The 18,085-nt window shown below is 44.0% G+C and overlaps 1 protein-coding gene across 1 annotated transcript in view; it reads left to right on the top strand.

The window, feature by feature from the left end:
• The first annotated feature begins 5,795 nt into the window (after window positions 1-5,795).
• Window positions 5,796-18,085, top strand: part of TRIT1 (tRNA isopentenyltransferase 1) — a 34,184-nt gene continuing 21,894 nt past the window's right edge. The window contains exons 1-4 of the mRNA XM_067460635.1: window positions 5,796-5,957; window positions 9,614-9,756; window positions 14,632-14,728; window positions 16,910-17,049. Of these exons, the coding sequence (XP_067316736.1) occupies window positions 5,829-5,957; window positions 9,614-9,756; window positions 14,632-14,728; window positions 16,910-17,049 (509 nt within the window). The 5' untranslated portion in view covers window positions 5,796-5,828. The remainder of the gene's footprint in view (window positions 5,958-9,613; window positions 9,757-14,631; window positions 14,729-16,909; window positions 17,050-18,085) is intronic.

Below are 18,085 nucleotides of genomic sequence, written 5' to 3'. Positions count from 1 at the left end.
GCAAGGCCATTCAATGCTAATCAAGGTGGCCAATTGTAATTGTCACACTTGCCTCCAACAGACAAGAGTTCTTTCTTCCACCCTGAACATCATTCCACAGATATATATAAACCTCACTTGCCTAGTTTCCAACAGACTTTGCAATCTGTGAGCATGCCTGGCATAGATGTGGACAAAATGTCGCAAGAGAATGCTTCTGGAACATGGCCATACAGCCCAGCAACCCAGGATCAGTTTCCCCCCAAATTTTATTATATAGTGAATTCATGGTGTTTCTTCTAAAGCTTGTCTTTCAAACCACTTTTGCAAAAAAACCTCCTAAATTTCCCTTTTGACTCTTGGAGGAGGGGAGTTTGCAATGTGTTGCAACCTGGGTGTGTTTCCCTGCAGCAATGGCCAAGCAATGGAGGAATGCCAAAAGAGGGGAGCGCAGTTCCTTTATTTTTTATTATTGGGATTAAGGTGAGGCCAAAGCAGCCTTTATGTCTGGTTGCACAACGGGGCATTTGGGTCCCAATTGCCTGGCCTTTGGAAAAGAGAGACAATTGCTAATAAACAGCCACACTAATAAAGCTTGGCTCATGACTTGTAATTTTTAATCCAATAACTGCTCTCATTAGTCTATTTCTAGACTGGCTTTTTGGCCTTGCAATGGCTCACGGTGAAAGCTAAACAAAGAAAAAAGAGTGCATCTAGACCAGGTATGGGCGAATTGTGGGAGTTGGAGTCCAAAACACCTGGAGGGCCCAAGTTCACCCATGCCTGGTCTAGACTGTAGAATAGATGCAGTTTGATCCCACTTTGCCTCAATGCTATGGAATCCTGGGAGTTATAATTTGGTGAGGCACCGGCCCTCTTTGGCAGAGAAACCTTGCAAAACAACAAATCCCAGGATTGCATATCATTGAACCATGGAAGTTAAAGTGAGGTCAAGCTGCATTAAGTCTACAGTGTGGATGAACCCAAAGAGGCTGGGCCTCGTTGATTTAAATAGCACACATTGCTCAACAAGTTGCGCAACGAAACCTTCTTGTGTAAGAACGCTGCATACTTGTGCAAGAAGATTCTGATTTGAATGTAGGATAATAGATCTGGCATCCAGGATCTGAATCCCTGCTCAGCCATGGAAATCCAATGTTTTGTTTTGTTTTTTCGTGTAAGGAGCAACTTGAGAAACTGCAAGTTGCTTCTGGTGTGAGAGAATTGGCTATCTGCAAGGACGTTGCCCAGGGGATGCCCGGATGTTTTGATGTTTTACCATCCATTGAACTTCCATGGTTCAATGATATGCAATCCTGGGATTTGTTGTTTTGCAAGGTTTCTCTGCCAAAGAGGGCTGGTGCCTCACCAAATTATAACTCCCAGGATTCCACAGCACCGAGGCAAAGTGGGATCAAACTGCATCTATTCTACAGTCTAGACCAGGCATGGACGAACTTGGGCCCTTCGGGTGTTTTGGACTCCAACTCCCACAATTCCTGATGTTTTACCATCCTTGTCAGAGGCTTCTCTCATATCCCCACATGGGGAGCTGAAGCTGACAGAGGGAACTCAGCCTGCTCTCCCCGGATTCGAACCAACTGACATGTCAGTCAGGAGCAACTTGAAAATCTGCAAGTCACTTCTGGTGTGAGAGAATTGGCCATCTGCAAGGACGTTGCCCTGGGAACGCCTGGATGTTTTAATGTTTTACCATCCTAGTGGGAGGCTTCTCATGTCCCCGCATGGGGAGTTGGAGCTGACAGAGGGAGCCCAACCTGCTCTCCCCGGATTCGAACCAACTGACCTGTAGATCAGGAGCAACTTGGAAACAGCAAGTCGCTTCTGGTGTGAGAGAACTGGCCTTCTGCAAGGACGTTGCTCAGGGGATGCCCAGATGTTTAATGTTTTACCATCCTTGTGGGAGGCCTCTCGCATGTCCCTGCATGGGGAGCTGGAGCTGACAGAGGGAGCTCAACCCGCTCTCCCCAGATTTGAACCCCTGACCTGTCGGTCAGCAGTCCTGCTGGCATAAGGGTTTAACTCATTGCGCCACCGGGGGCTCCTATCCAATGAGTGACCTTCAGAAGAGAGCCACACTCTAAGTCCCAGAGGAAGGCAATGTCTTCTGATAGGCGGGCTTTAGGTTCATCTTGGAACTCATAGGAACCACACCTGATTTCTGCACCACCGTTAGCAGCATTGCTTTGTTCTTGCATAAATGCAATTGACTTCCATAGGGATGAGCCAGCGCATGGTGTCCGTTGCAATTCCTTTTGCATTTGACTGAATGGCAGGTTGGGGTTCATCACCGGGTGAGCAAAATGTGGGCTGAGGCTGCAAGAATCGGCCAATCAATGATGGCTCCCCAGTTCCCAGCCGGGCTCCCTGTTCTCCCTTGTTGCCATGGCGAGAGATGCCTGTTGCTAGGTGCCTCCAGCATCCCTCCCTCTGTTGCTGTGGAAGAACACCACCCAGGCCCTCCTGTTGCCATGGCAACAGTATCCTCCCTGACTTTCCATCCTTTCTCTTCCCTGCCTCTCTGTGTTGCTACAGAAACAACCCTTAAAGGCCCATCGCTTTTCTCCTTCCCCACCTAGTCTCACCCATGCCCAGGATGCCCCCTCCCAACCTGGTTGCCATGGTAACACATCTCCTCTTTGCTTTGGTACCCAGATTGGCATCCCTTTGTATGCTATTGTCATCCCCATCCCAGGTCCCTATAGATTCGCATAACGAAACAGAAATCCTTTTAAAGGCAAAAAGAAAACAGAATTATAGACCTAGTCATAATAATAACAACAACAATAATAATATTTAACCCTAAAGGTAAAGGTAAAGGTAGTCCCCTGACATTAAGTCCAGTCATGTCTGACTCTGGGGTGTGGTGCTCATCTCCATTTCTAAGCCGAAGAGCCAGCGTTGTCCGTAGACACCTCCAAGGTCATGTGGCTGGCATGACTGCATGGAGCGCCGTTACCTTCCTGCCGGAGCGGTACCTATTGATCTACTCACATTTGCATGTTTTCGAACTGCTAGGTTGGCAGAAGCTAGGGCTGACAGCGGAAGCTCACGCCGCTCCCCGGAATCGAACCTGCGACCTTTCGATCAACAAGCTCAGCAGCTCAGTGCTTTAACCCACTGCGCCACCGGGGGCTCCATATTTAACCCTACAATAATATTAATAATTAAGCCAATAATAATTATGATGATGATAATAACAATAAAGCCAGGCATGGGCAAACTTTGGCCCTTCAGATGTTTTGGACTTCAACTCCCACAATTCCTAACAACCTACTGGCTGTTATTACTATTATAGGGTTAAATATTATTATTATTATTATTATTATTATTATTATTATTATAGGGTTAAATATTATTGTTATTATAAATCATTGCCTTCTCCTGAGAAAAACTTATAATATCACAAAGGACTACCACCTCACCTGCTTCATAGAAAATCTGCTACAAAACAGGAGTTTTTTTGCTGAGTTCCAGGGCCAGAGAAGCAGATGGCGAAAACAGAAGAACGGCCTGCCTCAGGAGAGCGTGCTTGCTCCATCAATGTTTAACGTTTACACAAATGACCAGCCGCTGCCAGAAGAAATAGAAAGAGTTTCATCTATGCTGATGATCATGCCATCACCGCCCAAGCAGAGAGCTTTGAAATGTCTGAACAGAAGCTCTCCAAAGCTTTAGGTGCTCTTGTAGGGGCAATGGCTCACTGGTACTTCTCCAGCCCTCTACACGTTGCCAGGAGTCCCCTGGGCTCAAGTGGACGGATGTAATGGAAGACATACCACAAGTTGAATCCCAACTGCAGAACCAATAGGGACAGAATGCATGGGGCATAAAAGCCCCCCCCCCCAAATGGGGCTGCAAGGCTTTTATCATTTTGACAGAGAATTAAAGACATATTCTCATTTGTCTACAGCAATCAATTATCTAATTGGTCTAAACTGGCACCACAGATGTTCATTGGCTCTCCATAATTCTAACAGGCAAGGAGGCACACGTGAGATCTTAACAATGGCACAACTATAGTCTATTGTTCTCCGGCCATGAACACTCAGTTAGAAAATACCTATAGGTCGATACTTCAAGCGGCTGGGAAATTAGGGGAGTACAAGCTAGGGGCGTACAAGCTAACCAGTTCTGTCCTGATGTACTTTTATCCCTGAAAAATAACTTTCACTCTGCAGGAACGTTTCCCCAAACTATCACCACCTTCTGCAAGCAAAGGCCTCTGCAAATCAGGACATATGGGAGTAAATAGTCGGGATTTAGTAACGGGATTTTGGTAACGGGATTTCGGCCTGCATCAATAGGAGTATAGTGTCTAGATCCAGGGAAGTCATGCTACCTCACTATTCTACACCTGGAATATTGTGTCCAATTCTGGGCACCACAATTGCAGAGAGATATTGACAAGCTGGAATGTGTCTAGGGGAGGGCGACTAAAATGATTAAGGGTCTGGAGAACAAGCCCTATGAGGAGCGGCTTAAAGAGCTGGGCATGTTTAGCCTGAAGAAGAGAAGACTGAGAGGAGACAGATAGCCATGTATAAATATGTGAGAGGAAGTCATAGGGAGAAGGGAGCGGACTTCTTTTCTGCTCCTCTGGAGACTAGGATGCGGAACAATGGCTTCAAACTACAAGAAAAGAGATTCCATCTGAACATTAGCAAGAACTTCCTGAGAGCTGTTCAGCAGTGAAACTCTGCCCTGGAGTGTGGTAGAGGCTCCTTCTTTGGAAGCTTTTAAACAGAGGCTGGATGGTTATCAGTCGGGGGTGCTTTGAATGCAATTTTCCTGCTTCTTGGCAGGGGGTTGGACTGGATGGCCCATGAGGTCTCTTCCACCTCTATGATTCTAAATCAGGACATATGGGATTTACAGTCATTGAAAGCATCCATGAGAATCCCCTTTTAAAAACGATGTCTCCCTCACTCTTACTGACTATTACAGGGAAAACCAGATGATCCCTAATCCATCTAAAACACAAACGTGTGCTTTTCACCTTAAGAACAGACAAGCATCTCGAGCTCTGAGGATTACCTGGGAAGGAATCCCAAAATACCTGGGAGTCACTCTGGACCATGCTCTGACTTACAAGAAGCATTATTCAACTATCAAGAAAAAAGGTGGCACTAGAAACAATATTTTGAACGTATGTATCGAAGGCATCGAATTGTGCCGATATGTAGACTGCCCTGAGTCGCCTGCGGGCTGATATGGGTGGGATATAAAGAATGTAAAATAAATAAATAAATAAGTAAACAGCAAACAAGGTCACTACGCTGGCTGTTGTATTGGATCACACATCGGACACTTCCCAAGTGTCTAGGGCTGTGTGATGTATCGGCGAATAATGCGTGCAGATCTCAGTAAGGTGGCCTTTTGCAGCTGGCAGATGGTAATTTTGTCAGTGCCGATTGTGCTTAAGTGCAGGCCAAGGTCTTTAGGCATTGCAGCCAGTGTGCCAATCACCGCTGGGACCACCTTATTGGCTTGTGCCAGAGACATTATTATTATTATTATTATTATTATTATTATTATGTCTTCTATAAAAGACAGATATTAAAAAGTATTTGTATAAAATACTGATTACAAACACAGGACAGAGATGAAAACATTGCCTGACCACCTTTGAGCAGCCCTTGTTCACCTTATTCCTAATGTGCACAAAGCCCCTCTTTTCCCTGCTGGCAGGGCAAGGAGAGGCAAGGGATGATTGCGTCACGCTCCGATTTGCATATGCAAATACACACACACGTCAGAGGGATTCTCTCTTCCGGAGCCCCGCCTCCTCTTCCCAAGACTCCTCCTCTTCCTGCTCCCCTCTTCCCATGGCGGCTTCCTCTCTGCGTCCTCCGCTGGTGGTGATCCTGGGGGCCACGGGGACCGGCAAGAGCCGCCTCGCCCTCCAGCTGGCCCTCCGCCTCGGTGGAGAGCTCCTCAGTGCAGACTCCATGCAGGTGAGCCAGGAAAAGGGGTCCAGAGGAAGGGAAGCAAGAGGAAACTTGGCATGTGCAGAGTGTCCAGGCTCCAGAGTGCTGAGGCTTGTGTGTAGGGGGCAAGAGAGAGGGAGGAAAGCCCCTAGGCATGTGCAGAGTGCCCAAGCTCCAGACATCCAGGAAGGAAGACCCTAGGCGTGTGCAGAGTGTCCAGGCCACTGAATGCTGCTGCTTGTGTGCAGGAAGGAAGGAAGGCCCCTAGGCATGTGCAGAGTGCCCAGGCTCCAGAGTGCTGCTGCTTGTGTGCAGGGAGGAAAAGGAGGAAAGAAGGAAGGAAGGTCGGTCCCAGGGCATGTGCAGAGTGCCCAGGCTCCAGACATCCAGGAAGGGAGAAAGGAAGGAAGGAAGGCCCTAGGCATGTGCAGAGTGCCCAAGCTCCAGAGTGCTGCTGCTTGTGTGCAGGGAGGAAAAGAAGGAAGGAAGGAAGGAAGATAGGGCCGGTCCCAGGGCATGTGCAGAGTGCCCAAGCTCCAGAGTGCTGCTGCTTGTGTGCAGGGAGGAAAAGAAGGAGGGAAGATGGGTCGGTCCCAGGGCATGTGCAGAGTGCCCAAGCTCCAGACATCCAAGAAGGGAGAAAGGAAGGAAGGAAGGCCCTAGGCATGTGCAGAGTGCCCAGGATCCAGAGTGCTGCTGCTTATGTGCAGGGAGGAAAAGAAGGAAGGAAAGAAAGGAAGATCGGTCGGTCCCAGGACATGTGCAGAGTGTCCAAGCTCCAGACATCCAAGAAGGGAGAAAGGAAGGAAGGAAGGTCCTAGGCATGTGCAGAGTGCCCAAGCTCCAGGCATCCAGGAAGGGAGAATGGAAGGAAGGAAGGCCCTAGGCATGTACAGAGTGTCCAGGCTCCAGACATTCAGGGAGGGAAGGTGGAAGGAAAGAAGGCCCTAGGCATGTGCAGAGTGTCCAGGATCCAGAGTGCTGCTGCTTGTATGCAGGAAGGAAAATATGTGAGAGGAAGCCACAGGAAGGAGGGAGCAAGCTTGTTTTCTGCTTCCCTGGAGACTAGGACACTAAACAATGGCTTCAAACTACAAGAAAGGAGATTCCATCTGAACATGAGGAAGAACTTCCTGACTGTGAGAGCCGTTCAGCAGGGGAACTCTCTGCCCTGGAGTGTGGTGGAGGCTCCTTCTTTGGAAGCTTTTAAACAGAGGCTGGATGGCCATCTGTCAGGGGTGCTTTGAATGCAATATTCCTGCTTCTTGGCAGGGGGTTGGACTGGATGGCCCATGAGGTCTCTTCCAACTCTTTGATTCTGATTCGAGGAAGGGAGGCCCCAAGGCATGGGCAGAGTGCCCAAGCTCCCGACATCCAGGGAGGGAGAAAGGAGGGAAGGAAGGAAGGCCCTAGGCATATGCAGAGTGCCCAGGTTCCACAGTGCTGCTGCTTGTGTGCAGGGAGGAAAAGAAGGAAGGAAAACTCCAAGGCATGTGCAGAGTGCCCAAGCTCCAGACATCCAGGAAGGAAGACCCTAGGCGTGTGCAGAGTGTCCAGGCCACTGAATGCTGCTGCTTGTGTGCAGGAAGGAAGGAAGGCCCCTAGGCATGTGCAGACTGCCCAGGCTCCAGAGTGCTGCTGCTTGTGTGTGGGAAGCAAGAGAAGGAAGGAAGGCCCCTAGGTATGTGCAGAGTGCCCAGGCTCCAGGGAGGAGGAGAGTGCTCCTGAGCATGTAGAGTGCCTGGGTTCCAGAGTGCTGTTGCCCACTTTCAGGAAGGAAAAAAGGGAAGGCAGAAAGGAGTGTCCCTGAGCGCATGAAGAGTGCCCAGTTCCCAGTTTGTTACTGCTCTTTTTCAGGGAGGGACTGCTTCTAGGCATGTGCAGAGTGCCCAGGTTTCAGACATCCATGGAGGAGGGAGGGGAAGAAGGAAGGAAAATAGGGGAGCCCCTGGGCGCATGCAGAGTGCCTGGGTTCCAGGGTGCTACAGATTGCTAGGCTTGCATCTAGGGAGGGAACAGCACCTACCTTGCAGAGAGGATTTCCCTCCATCCCCAAAACTATCTAAGGAAGATTCCACCCCCGGTGAAACCCGCCTGTACAAAACTATCCTTGGCCTTGATGTTGTTGGTGACAATGTTGTTGTTGATGACAGTGTTGTTGTTCGGAGTCCCAAGAGCTTTCTAGCCCCTTGAGATCCTCCCACTGTCCTGCAAGGATCCGTTGTCTTCTCTGGATGCTGTTTTGACAATTATTGCCACTTCATATTGCAGCCATCCTCCACCTTTGCAGTTCTTTTTTATTATTATTATTATCCACAGATTTCATCAGAAAAGGATTTCTGGAGTCTTCCAGTTTGCATGCCTTCCTTCTTTCTTTCCTTCCCTCCTTCTGTATGACTCTGTGTCTAACTTCCGCTCCTCGTTCTGGATGGAGGACCCAGAGATTTCTAAAGGAGATATCTTTCTAGGAATTTCTGTGTCCTCCATTGAGACTTGAGCTTCAAGGAAAGATGGGCTATACATAAATTATATTATTAATAATATAATAAAATATGATTATTCTGTGATCAGCTTCCAGCAGAGGCTGATCCTAGGGCCATTCTGGAAGACCTAGATATATCTAGAAAGATACCGTATATACTCTAGTATACGCTGATTTTTTTTCAGCCCTTTTTTAAGGCTGAAAAAGCCACCCATGACTTATACTCTGGTCAAAGTTATTTGTTATTTTACTCTGTTGTTATTATTATTATTACATTTATTATTTTATTCTATTTATTATTACATGTATTATTACATTTTCATTATCTTACTGCTATTGTTGTTATTATTACATTTTTACTGTATTATTATTTTTACTACATTTATTATTTTATTCTATTTATTATTTTACTTTATTTTTATTATTACGTTTATTATTTTAATCTATTATTGTTATTACATTTTACATTATTTTACTCTATTATTTTTATTACATTTATTATTGTACTCTATTATTATTGTTGTTATTGTTACATTTATTATTTTACTATCTTTATTTTTGTTGTAAGCACATTGACATTGAAGAAGGTTAGAATAATGGTTTAATCAGAGTTGGACAGTCTTATCTTAAATTAGAGTTTTCTGTGAATATTCAAAAACATTTAACCTACTGATGTCTCAATTAATGTAATTTTGTTGGTATCTATTTTAATTTGAAATTTATCAGTAGTTGCTGCATTTCACATCCTCAGCTTATACTCGAGTCAATACGTTTTCCCAGTTTTTTTGTGGTAAAATTAGGTGCCTCATCTTATATTCCGGTCGGTTTATACTCGAGTATATAGGGTATTCTCTTAGATAAAAGAAAGAATCATTTCTTTATTATTATTACTGTATTATTATTATTTTATTTTATAATATTTATTATTTTTCTCCATTTATTATTGTTATTGCATTTATTATACTCTATTATTATTGGTATTATTACATTTACAGTATTTTACTCTTTTATTTTTGTTAGATTTATTATTTTATTATTATTATTATCATTATTATTATTATTATTATTATTATTATTACATTTATTATTTTACACTTTATTATTAGGTACCTCAGCTTATATTTGGGTTGGCTTATACTTTAGTATATACACACACACACATACACACACATATATATATGTGTATGTGTTATTTCCTTAGGTGTACAAGGGCTTGGACATCATCACCAACAAAGCCTCTCCTCAGGAGCAACAGCTCTGCAGACACCACATGCTCAGCTTCGTGGACCCCTTGGTCATCAACTACACCATTGTGGACTTCAGGAACAAGGCCGCCACCATCATATCCTTCCCTTTGGGGTGTTTGCATAGCTTTCCTTTCTGAGCAAGCACATGATGTCAAAGTTACAATCAAAAGCAGGTAGGGAAATAAACACAATTTTCATTGAGATAGATATGAGACTTGCTTTTGACTAACTTTTGGCTTCTGAATCCAAAAATCCCACAATTTTCTTTCTATCACGTCAACCTTTTTAAAGGTACAGGACACCTTTCCTTTGTTCGCAAAACCATACAAAATGTACATACAAAGGATAATAAAGAGAAATTGTTGGGCGAGTGAGCTTATTAATGAAAGACCCTCCTCATAAATATACAGCAGAGTAACTTATTAGCAGCAGCATGACCCAGCACCAGTACCCAGAATGATTAAAAGAACAAAAACACACAGACCAATGTTATCTATTCCATAGGAGGCGTTTCTTTATAGCAAAATAATATGGTTGCACTATTTACAAGAGCAAGATTTCCATAACACAAATAAAGTTCAAACCTTTACACTGGAGCTTCACACATGAGGCCTCCTCACACTCAGCCTTCCCATAGACTAAGGGCTACCTCACACAGAGGCCTCTCTCACAGACAAAGGCCTACCTCACACTGTGAGGCCTTCTCACAGACAGACTTTTCTCCCACTGAGGTTTACCTCAGATAGACGGCTACTAAGCTACAGGCACACCGGCATATATAGAACTGCAGCTTTTGCTGAGTCATTTCATCCATTCAACCCTTTCAGTGCTTGACTCACATTTTTGTAATTAAAAATACCAAGTTAATTTTTAATATTCTTCACAAAAATTACCAGAGTATACAGTTTATTTTTGGGAGCCACCGGTGGCACAGTGGGTTAGAGCACTGAGCTGCTGAGCTTGTTGACTGAAAGGTCGCAGGTTCGATTCTGGGGAGCAGTGTGAGCTTCTGCTGTCAGCCCCAGCTTCTGCCAACCTAGCAGTTCGAAAACATGCAAAATGGCGTTCCATGCAGTCATGCTGGCCACATGACCTTGGAGATGTGTATGGACAACACTGGCTCTTCGGCTTATTTATTTATTTACAGTATTTCTAAACCGCTTTTCTCACCCCTAGGGGGACTCAAAGTGGCGTAGAAATGGACATGAGCACCACACCCCAGAGTCAGACACGACTGGACTTAATGTCAGGGGAAAACCTTTACCTTTACCTTTTACAGTTTATTTTATTCACATCAAGGCTATATATTGTTACTGTAAGTCAAACTGTGTACAAGTACTCAGGTTCTGCTACCAAACAGACATATTAAAGGGAAAAAAGTAAGCTTATAGCTTTTCCTGGAATGTTTAATCTATGGACAATCTCACCCGATGCTCCCAACAATAGTCAGCCATCATATGCCTTTTTGGATAGTCCCAAATTATTCAGTTAATGCTGATCAAATCCCTTTTGAATTGAGTCATCTTCAGATTCAATATCTTCATTGTTGCCATCATGTATTTCTTCACCATACTCAGGCGAGCGTGCTTGCTCCATCCATGGTCAACATTTACACAAATGACCAGCCATTGCCAGAAGGGACAGAGAGCTTCATCTATGCTGATGATCATGTCATTACCGCTCAATCAGGGAGCTTTGAGATGGTTGAACAGAAGCTCTCCGAAGAGGCTCTTACTGCCTATTTCAGGGAAAACCAGCTGATCCCTAATCCATCTAAAACACAGACATGTGCCTTTCACCTTAAGAACAGAGAAGCATCCAGAGCTCTGAGGATTACCTGGGAAGGAATCCCACTGGAGCATTGCAGCGCACCCAAATACCTGGGAGTCACTCAGGACCATGCTCTGACATACAAGAAGCACTGCCTGAATATAAAGCAAAAGGTGGGTGTTAGCAACAATATCATACGAAAGCTGACTGGCACAACCTGGGGATCACATCCAGACACAGTGAAGACATCTGCTCTTGCGCTATGCTTCTCTGCTGCTGAGTATGCATGCCCAGTGTGGAACACATCTCATCATGCTAAAACGGTAGATGTGGCTCTTAATGAGACATGCCGCATTATCACGGGGTGTCTGTGCCATACACCACTGGAGAAACTACACTGTTTAGCCGGTATTGCACCACTTGACATCCGCCGGGAAGTAGCAGCCAATAGTGAAAGGACCAAGGCAGTGACATCTCCGGCCCATCCTCTGTTTGGGTATAAGCCAACACGTCAGCAACTTAAATCAAGAAATAGGTTTCTAAGATCTACAGAGACACTCGCTGGAACACCTCAGCAAGCGAGAGTCCAAAAGTAGCAGGCTCAAACCCAGAACCTCAATCCATGGCTGTTACCAAATGAGAAACTCCCTCCTGGGCACACAGAAGACTGGGTGACTTGGAAGGCGCTGAACAGACTGTGCTCTGGCACCACGAGATGCAGAGCCAATCTTAAGAAATGGGGCCACAAAGTGGAATCCACGACATGCGAATGTGGAGAAGAGCAAACCACAGACCACGTGCTGTGATGCAACCTGAGCCCCGCCACATGCACAATGGAGGACCTTCTTGCGGCAACACCAGAGGCACTCCAAGTGGCCAGATACTGGTCAAAGGACATTTCATCAACTACCAAGCTTTCAAACTTTGTGTTTTGTCTGTTTGTTTGTTTTGTTAAAAATGTAATACAAATGTCTGGCTGCTCCTGACATGATAAATTAAAAAAAAAAACATTCTCCTGTTTTTTGAAAGAGGGTAGTTCAATGAAAATTGACACTGGGATTTCAGCTGAATGAAGCACTGGGAGTATAACTGATGGTAGACTAGAGTGCTCTATTTTTCATTTATTTTGCTTGTTATATCTTGACATTTTCACTATACAAAAGTGGCAGTGACTTGAATAATCACTGGCAATTTATCATGTGTTCCCTTCATCCACATCTGCCAACTCTCGACACGCTGCTTGCATGCCTTGTGAGGGGCCCAAGACTTATTTTGATCACCAACTTTTACTTTAAAATATGCAAAATAGGCGTACCTGACAAATGCACTTATGTTTGTTCTTTGACTGGGTGGGAATGGTGAAACTGCCACAGATATAACAAAACAAACCAGGGTTGTTTAGGCACTCACGGCGAGAAATAGCAGAGGCAGGCACGATCTGAAGGAAAGGAAATAAGTACGTAAAGGTAAATGATTAAAGGTAGATAAGTATATTAAGTCTAGTCATGTCTGACTCTTAGGAGTGATGCTCATCTCCATTCCTAAGCCGAAGAGCCAGCATTGTCCATAGACGCCTCCAAGGTCATGTGACTGGCATGACTGCATGGAGTGCCATTACCTTCCCGCTATTGATCTACTCACATTTGCATGTTTTTGAAGTGCTAGGTTGGCAGAAGCTGGGACTAACAGCGGGAGTTCATCCGGCTCCTCCGATTCGAACTGCAAGTTCAGCAGCTCAGCAGTTTAACCCACTGTGCCACTGGGGGGTTCCTTAATAAGTATGTATGTAAATAAAAAATAAATAATTTCTGCTAACTCCTTGTATACAGACAAGAACTCAGATTACACTTTGGAATATAATTCACTATATAGAGCAGCACACAACCAATCACCATACTGTCTCACTGAATAATAATAATAATAATAATAATAATAATAATAATAATAATCCTTTATTTGTACCCCGCTACCATCTCCCGAAGGACTCGGTGCGGCTTACAAGAGGCCGAGCCCAAATACAACAATAAAACAACAACAACAATACAGCAAAATAAATCAGAAACAAAGCAAAGCAATAACATTAACAACACACAATGACGCAATTAAAAACTATGGCAGGGCCAAATGTAATAATTAAAATTAAAAAGTGCTGGGCATGACCAGGAGAAAGGGGTAGGTGTTTGGAGAGGGATGGGTTTGCAGATATCCTGAATCTCTGATAAAGTGTGTTGTGGACAAAATGCTTGGAGTTTCCTTATTCTGGGAAGGCTCACTGGAACAACCACGTTTTCAAGCTCCTCCTAAAAATTGCCATGCGATGGGGCTTGCCTGATGTCCTTAGGGAGAGAGTTCCAGAGTCAAGGGGCCACCACCGAGAAAGCCCTATCCCTCATCCCCACCAATCGCACTTGTGATGCAGGTGGGATCGTGAGTAGGGACTCTCCAGATGAACGAAGAGATTGTGTGGGTTCATACACAGAGATGCGGTCACGCAGGTAGGCGGGTCCCAAACCATTTAGGGCTTTGTAGGTAAGCACCTGCACTTGAATTGAGACCGGAAAATGAATGGCAGCCAGTGGAGCTCCTTAAACAGGAGGGTTGACCACTCCCTGTAAGGAGCACCAGTTAACAACCTGGCCGCCCCCCATTGGACCAATTGAAATTTCTGGGCTGTTTTCAAGGGCAGCCCCACATAGAGTGCATTACAGTAGTCCAATCTGGAGGTGACTAAGGCATGGACCACCCTGGCCAGATAGCCTAGACAAGTGTGATCTCCACTCGAGGGAGGTTTGTTCTCAGCCAATAGGAGGAGAGCACTAATCCTTCCCTCGAGGATGCAGCCTAGACCAACATAGCATTGAGATACACTGTAGAGAAAAAACTTGACGTGATAGAAGAAAACTAACTGCAGTTTTGAAATCAGCAGGCTTATTTAAGTCTAAAACAGCTGATAAAGCAAACTCAACAGGAATTGTGTTAAAAATCCTTCCCCAGTGTATAATCCAAGTCTGTGGCACGCAGCCATGAAAAGGATCCTGCAGAGTGGCTGCAGCTACCAGTCGGAATTGGCAGGATTGAGCCAGATTCAGCTGAATTGTAGAGCCATCTAGTCCATCCCCTTCTGTCATGCAGGAAAAGCACAATTCAAGCCCTCCCAACAGATGGCCATGCGTGCTTTCTAAAGTTCCTTAACTGGCCACATCGAAGACATCTTTGCAGCTCGGAAGATCCCGATTGTGGTTGGCGGGACCAATTATTACATTGAGTCTTTGCTTTGGAAGGTCCTCATCGACACAGAGGTAAAAAGGGCCTTTGGGGGTTGGTACCACCTGCTGCCATAGGAGGTGATGATAATGACGATGATAATAATAATAATAATAATAGTAATAAAATTTAATAATTAATAATATTACTAATTAATTAATGAATAATGATAATAATAATAATAGATAATAATAACGCCATACTGGGTGACAGTCACATTGAGGAAAAACAACAGGAAAAACTCAGCCGTTATCAGGATCTCAAAATCGAATTGCAAAGGCTCTGGTATAAACCAGTACAGGTGGTCCCAGTGGTCATCGGCACACTGGGTGCTGTGCCAAAAGGTCTCAGCCGGCATTTAGAAACAATCAACATCGACAAAATCACTATCTGTCAACTGCAAAAGGCCACCTTACTTGGATCTGTGCGCATCATTTGAAAATACATCACACAGTCCTAGACGCTTGGGAAGTGTTCGACTTGTAATCTTGTGATTCAGAATCCAGCATCTAGATCTCATTGGCTGTGACATAATGTGTTTTTGTGGCAGTAAAATAATAATAACTTCACTCTTCAACTGTATGACACCCACCATTGTCAGAGGCACCCTAATATCAGTACCATCACCACCAATAAAAGTAATAAGATACACCTGCAATTCTAAGGTGAACCCCATTTTTAGATATGTTTATATAGAGGGGAAAGTTGTCTTAGAATTGAAGAAATATAATAATAATAATAATAACAACAACAACAATAATAACTCTGGCACAAGCCAGAAAAGGTGGTACCAGTGGTGTTCGGCACACTGGGTGCAGTGCCTAAAGACCTTGGTATGCTCTTAAAAACAATTGGCACTGACAAAATGACCATCTGTCAGCTACAGAAGGCCACCCTACTCAGATCTGCATGCATTATTTGCCAATACATCACATAGTTCTAAACTGGGTTGTTGTAGTTTTTTTCGGGCTATATGGCCATGGTCTAGAGGCATTCTCTCCTGACGTTTCGCCTGCATCTATGGCAAGCATCCTCACTACCTCTGAGGATGCTTGCCATAGATGCAGGCGAAACGTCAGGAGAGAATGCCTCTAGACCATGGCCATATAGCCCGAAAAAAACTACAACAACCCAGTGATTCCGGCCATGAAAGCCTTCGAGAATACATAGTTCTAAACATTTGGGAAGTCTCTTCTGTTGTGTTTTTCAGCATAGTGATCTTGTTTATATATATAGTGCTCCTGCAGGGAGAGAAGGGTGGAATATAAATGTTTTAAATAAATAAATAAATAAAACACAATACTAATTGGTATTCATACTATTTGGATTAATCATAACCCTTTTATAAAATACTAGCTGTCCCCTACCATGCGTTGCTGTGGCCCAGTCTGTGTATATGTGTTTTGTATGTGTATATATATTTGTGTATATGTGTGTTTGTGTATATATAGGTGGTTTTGCGCATGCGTTGTAATGTATTTTTTGGTTTTTAAGTCTCTTCTGATGTGTTTTTCAGTGTCTTTATGATAGGTGTCTTGTGTCCAAATTTGATGTCAATTCATCCATTGGTTTTTTAGTTATGTTAATCCCACAAACGAACATTACATTTTTATTTACATAGATGATCTTCCTGAGAAGAGTTCAATACTCATTTGAGTGAGTCTTCTCCTTAGTGGTAAATATCAACTAGTATTCCTGCAAGTCAAATTAGATTTCTCAGTTGTTAGACTGATATACCTGGTTATCTCTCTGAACACAACTTCTAAAATGGAGTCTCAGTCTGAATAGTCCCAGATTTGGTTATATGGTCTGTAGTCCCTCCCACAACATCAAACAACATAGAGTTAAGGGGAAACTGCACATCAAAACATACATACAATATAGTAAGTGATCTGAATTATATACTTAAAAAATAACTAGTATAGGAGGCTTGTAGAAGGTTGCTATTTCCAACGACAGCGTCCAGTCATATTGCACCAATATAGCACTTTGATGCCAATTTAGCTGCCTTTGTGTAATTGTGGGATTTTAATTTTGGTGAGGATCAATCACTCATTGGCTGAGAATGCCAAATATCCCTCATAAACTTAACTAGTCCCAGGATGCCACAGAATGAAGGAGGGATCGTAGTACTATCATTGTGCGATTTCTGACTGCTCTAACTGTGCAGTGAGGGCAGGAATGTGGCTTCCAAATGAGTGAATGCCTGTTTGTAGGAGAAGAGCCCTGGATCTGTGGTGGACCGGAAAACAGAGCTGGAGAAACTAGATGGCCAGGAGCTCCATCAGCGCCTGAGTCAAGTGGACCCCGAAATGGCCTCCAAGCTGCACCCACACGACAAACGCAAAGTGGCCAGGTCTGTATCAATGGAAAGGATTAAGCCGGCATTATAGTCGGATCATTGATTCTGGGAGGGTGAAATGGCCCATCTGCAGGGAGAGCCCCCAGTGGCACAATGGGTTCAACCTTTGTGCTTGCAGGACTGAAGACCATCAGGTTGGAGGTTCGAATCTGGGGAGAGTGCAAATGAGCTCCCTCTGTCAGCTCCAGCTCCCCATGTGGGGACATGGGAAAAGCCTCCCACAAGGATGGTAAATTATCAGAACATCTGGGCGTCCCCTGGGCAACGTCCTTGCAGATGGCCAATTCTCTCACACCAGAAGTGACTTGCAGTTTCTCATGTCGCTCCTGAGACACAAACACACACAATCTGCAAGGAGCAGATCTGGCTATAACAGTATGTAACAAAATTTGATTTTTTTTCTGTTCCTCATTTGAAAGTGTTATTTCCTGTTTAATTGTGTAGTCCTTACTTTGAAAATAGTTATTATACTCCAGAAACTTTGTTTTTGTGGCTGCCACAAACTAGGATGAATGGGTTGAGACTCTATGCGCAATTCATTGAAAAACTTTTATGTGCTACAGGATGTCCTGCGCAAACAAAATTTTTGTAGTTTAATAAACTTTCTCCATGTTTTGATGATAGAACCAATTAGGAAATGACATTTATAACCCAGGAACAGAAATAATGTCACATAAATTGGGTTATATCTGCTCCATCCAAACCCATGCCTTCTTTGGGAGAAGGGCCTCTTGCTTGCCAAGGTGGGCTGCCTGGGACCCCCAACTCTTACTTCTTTCACTTTTTAAAAATGGTTTTTAAAGGAAAACATAACATAACTGCAATAAAATGAGCAAAGGAGTTATAAAGTTGTACTTTTAAAATATCTTCCCTATCAACATTCAAATTACAGTAGAGTCTTGCTTATCCAACATAAATGGACCCGCAGAACGTCAGATAAGCGAAAATGTTGGATAATAAGGAGAGATTAAGGAAAAGCCTATTAAAAGTCAATTTATGTTATGATTTTAGAAATTAACCACCAGAACGT

This window comes from Anolis sagrei, chromosome X (assembly GCF_037176765.1).
Source record: "Anolis sagrei isolate rAnoSag1 chromosome X, rAnoSag1.mat, whole genome shotgun sequence".
Lineage (NCBI taxonomy): Eukaryota > Metazoa > Chordata > Lepidosauria > Squamata > Dactyloidae > Anolis > Anolis sagrei.
Note: the sequence above shows the minus strand (reverse complement) of the source record. Positions and strands in the feature narration are given on the sequence as shown.